Source organism: Arachis duranensis, chromosome 6, assembly GCF_000817695.3.
Source record: "Arachis duranensis cultivar V14167 chromosome 6, aradu.V14167.gnm2.J7QH, whole genome shotgun sequence".
Lineage (NCBI taxonomy): Eukaryota > Viridiplantae > Streptophyta > Magnoliopsida > Fabales > Fabaceae > Arachis > Arachis duranensis.
In genome coordinates, this window is record NC_029777.3 from 105,929,256 (window position 1) to 105,933,583 (window position 4,328).

General features: G+C 37.5%; 2 protein-coding genes across 2 annotated transcripts in view; one reads left to right on the forward strand and one right to left on the reverse strand.

Moving 5' to 3' along the window:
- The window catches only part of LOC107495494 (transmembrane 9 superfamily member 8), a gene marked incomplete in the record, with an annotated part of 3,957 nt that extends 1,214 nt beyond the window's left edge, over nt 1-2,743 (forward strand). The window contains 5 exon segments of the mRNA XM_021125451.2: nt 147-256; nt 383-488; nt 572-684; nt 856-1,006; nt 1,293-2,743. Coding sequence (XP_020981110.1) covers nt 147-256; nt 383-488; nt 572-684; nt 856-1,006; nt 1,293-2,450 — 1,638 coding nt within the window.
- Nucleotides 2,744-3,469: 726 nt separating this feature from the next.
- On the reverse strand, nt 3,470-4,026 carry LOC107495520 (uncharacterized). Its single transcript, XM_016116665.3, has 2 exons — nt 3,863-4,026; nt 3,470-3,781 (listed from the first exon to the last, which is right to left on the reverse strand). Exons 1-2 carry the CDS (start codon nt 3,933-3,935, stop codon nt 3,564-3,566), a joined length of 291 nt encoding a protein of 96 aa, XP_015972151.1. The 5' UTR covers nt 3,936-4,026; the 3' UTR covers nt 3,470-3,563.
- Between the last annotated feature and the right edge of the window lie 302 nt (nt 4,027-4,328).

Below are 4,328 nucleotides of genomic sequence, written 5' to 3' on the forward strand. Positions count from 1 at the left end.
CTAGATAGTGCTGAAAATCTTGGGGAAGTGCTTCGAGGTGATCGCATTGAAAATTCTCAGTATGTGGTAAGATTCTTGTAACATGTTATTTTGTGACATATTAACCATGTTATGGATCCAGCTAATTTACTCTTATTTATTTACAGTTTAAAATGCGTGAACCACAAATGTGCAATATTGTGTGTAAGCTGAAACTTGATGCCCAGAGTGCAAAAGAGTTCAAAGAGAAGATTGATGATGAGTACCGGGTGAACATGTATGCCATTCCTGTAGTCCCCTCCCCCCTCTTCCCCTTTTCCCTTTTTTTTTTTGAAAAAATATTACTATTATTATTTAATGTCAGTATTGTGTAATTTATAATGACTACACCTTTTATGTACAGGATCCTAGATAACCTTCCCTTGGTGGTTCCGATAAAACGTCCGGATCAGGACTCTACTGTTTATCAGCTTGGTTTCCATGTTGGACTCAAAGGGCAGTATAGTGGGGTATGCTTGTTTTTTTGTAGAACAATATTTGTTGTTTTGAATCCCAAATATTTTCTTGTGCTTATTTTGTTGAAAATGGACAGAGCAAGGAAGAGAAGTATTTTATTCACAACCATTTGGCATTTACTGTCAAGTATCATAGAGATTTGCTAACTGAATCTGCTAGAATTGTGGGCTTTGAGGTGAAGCCATTCAGGTTAGTATTTTTGTGATTGCTCTGCACTATTAAATGTATTTCATTTATTTTGTTGTGATATGTATACAACACTCATGCCGACCCCACCTAGAGGGATAAGGCTTTGTTGTTGTTTGTTTGTATGTATACAATCCTCATACTGATTTTCTGAACCTGAATGTTGAAATGTAGTGTTAAACATGAGTATGATGGGAATTGGAGTGAAAATACACGTTTGACAACTTGTGATCCTCATGCTAAGCACACAGTTGTCAACTCCAACACTCCTCAAGAGGTCGAAGAGAACAAGGAAATTATCTTCACATATGATGTTGAATTTGAGGTGAGTTCATGATTGTAGAATGGTACTGTATTTTCTCCTCGGCACTTTCTTGATGGCCAATTTGGCTTATGACTTATGGTAGATATTAGGTAAAATAAAATTCCTGTTCTATTAATGGATTTTCTTTTGTCTTTTCATAACTGGCCTTTCATTTCTCTTACATTACATCCAAATGGAATCATTCTCTTTCTCCTCCACCTCATCCTCACATGAATGTTGTTGTTGAGATGAAATATGATTATGGAATGATTGGAATCTATTTCTTATGACATTTATCTATCTACAGGAGAGTGATGTGAAGTGGGCTTCAAGATGGGATGCCTATTTGCTAATGAATGATGACCAGATTCACTGGTTCTCAATTGTGAATTCGTTGATGATTGTTCTCTTTCTCTCTGGAATGGTGGCAATGATAATGTTGCGTACACTCTATCGTGATATTTCAAAGTACAATGAGCTTGAGACCCAAGAAGAAGCGCAAGAAGAGACAGGCTGGAAGCTTGTCCATGGTGATGTTTTTAGGCCACCAAACAACTCAGATTTGCTGTGTGTTTACGTTGGAACAGGGGTTCAGTTTTTCTTTATGATACTAGTAACCATGATCTTTGCCGTCCTTGGATTCCTTTCTCCTTCTAACCGTGGTGGGCTTATGACAGCCATGCTGTTGCTTTGGGTATTCATGGGAATTTTTGCTGGTTATGCTTCTTCTCGCTTGTACAAAATGTTCAAAGGATCAGAATGGAAGAGTATTGCCCTCAGGACTGCAACCTTGTTCCCTGCAACTGTCTGTGCTGTTTTCTTTGTGTTAAATGCTCTCATTTGGGGAGAAAAATCATCTGGAGCTGTGCCATTTGGGACAATGTTTGCTTTGATCTTTCTATGGTTTGGAATCTCTGTTCCACTTGTTTTTGTGGGTGGCTATGTTGGATTCAAGAAGCCTGCAATTGAGAACCCGGTAAAGACCAACAAAATCCCAAGGCAGATCCCGGAGCAAGCATGGTACATGAACCCGGTCTTCTCAGTTCTGATTGGAGGAATTCTCCCATTTGGAGCTGTTTTCATTGAGCTTTTCTTCATCCTCACCTCAATCTGGCTGAACCAATTTTACTACATCTTTGGTTTCCTCTTCTTGGTCTTCGCCATCCTCATTGTCACTTGCGCCGAAATAACAATTGTGCTTTGCTACTTCCAGTTGTGCAGTGAGGATTACTTGTGGTGGTGGCGTTCATACCTCACCTCTGGCTCATCTGCACTCTACCTCTTCCTTTATGCAACGTTCTACTTCTTCACCAAGCTTGAAATCACCAAGTTCGTATCTGCTGTACTATACTTTGGCTACATGCTTATAGTATCTTATGCCTTTTTCGTGGTAACTGGTACCATCGGATTTTACGCATGCTTCTGGTTCACAAGGCTCATCTACTCTTCAGTCAAAATTGATTAGTTATGCAGTGGTCAGTGTCATGGATTAAATCTACTATACTCTTCCCAAAGGATGAAGAAGATTTATGTAAGGATTTCGAGATTCAGGTACTATCATTATTCAGAATCAGATGTAACCTATTCTATACAATTTTGCATTGTGAGAAGGACACGGTTATTCTTTTGTTTCGATGTCTTTTTTACTTGCTGATGCTGAGTTGTCGAAGTAGGAGGATCCTTGTTTGATTACAGATTTATAGGGTTTTTTTATGTTACTGTCGTAGAAGAATTTCAAATTGGCTCCATTTTAGTTGATTTTTATTTTTGTTATTGTTTTATTGTTATATTAGCAGTGTAATAAATGTCAAATATCGTTAGCTTCAGGGTTGTTCGTTCCAGTGCAGCTTCGTCCGCCGCCTGTTTAGACCGTACTTCTTATTTACCCCCACATTATTATTACTTTTTCAAAGGTCCAATTTATTACTCGATCGAACCATGAGACAGGAGAATGGAAAAAAGACAGACAAAGGCCGTTTTAATATCTTTTCTCCATAATGATTGATTAACCAAGAATATGACAGGAGTTTACTTAGAAGGCAGAAGCCGTAAGTTTTAAAGTTGTTCCCAAGAGATGAGTTATTTTTGAAAGTCTGATCTATCTTGCATCGAACACCACGCAAACAACCTTTTAACCATTTGAGAAGTCTAAAATATTTCTTCTCCAGGATCAATTATTTTTCCTTGTGACATCAGGAAATTTGTTAAAGCAGTGTACTAATCAAGTTCTTCTCTAACATGCTTGCTACCTGTGCAAGCAAGCATCCTTAACTTTTATAATGTTGGGAGCTGCCAGATCCAAGTCAGCTCTTCGAGAACAATGCCACCAACCTTTGAATACCAAGCATGCTAGCGCTCTTCATTTAACTTTATTATTTTGCCTTAAACAAAGAAAGACCATTACTTTTTTATTGCTTGTAAAAAAGACTTTGTATTATCATCTGTGTGATTATGAAGAACGTGATTGCGTACAAACCCAAAAAAGGTAAGAAAGTCCTCAAGAAATGGCAACGGACTAGTATAGCTAGTTCAGCATACATTCACAAAAAAAAAAAAGAAAAGAAAAATATATAAGTAGCTATTTCTTTGGGTGTGTGTCCTCAGGTTTTGCAAGTCCAACATTGACCTTAGCGACATCGGTAGCTGTGGCCTCTGGTTTCTTCTTGACATACAAAACAAAGTAACTAACAGCACCCGTTATGAGTAATCCTGCCACTGCCATTGTGCTCAAACTGAAAGGTAGTGATCTTCTTTGGTGAAGAACATTCCCACCTTTTCCCTTTGATCCTTCAACACCTAAGTCACATACAAGATACAAATCTTCATTAAAACCACATATGAAATAAGATATAATGAGAAGGTATATATTATATGAACCTGCTGCTTTCACTTGTTCTGAGCTCATCTTGTGTGTGTCTGCCGTTTTCCTCCAATCTTCCTCTCCACTCATCACTACTATCTATTCTTTCTTTCTTTCTTTCGTTTTCACTTAATCGATTTCAAGCTCTATGGTTTGTTGTCATCTTGTTTGTGAAATGTGGATATTGTTGCCACTCACTAACTTTTCCTAAAGAAACGTTGTTGCTTGCTTGTTTGCCACGTTTGAAGTTTAGTTTGGTGCCTTACCAACACGTACTCATTACGCGGCAATGAACTGGGTGGACGTGTGTTGAGATGATTCCCGAAAAAGAATGAAAAACAATTCCCTTTTAATTGAAACCATCAAACCGCTCTCACTTATCATTTTATATGAAGTTAACGGTTGTCACTGAGATTTTATCTTACATAAATAATATTACAAATACAATAATTTAAATTGATGTTATTTAATTTAATATTTATA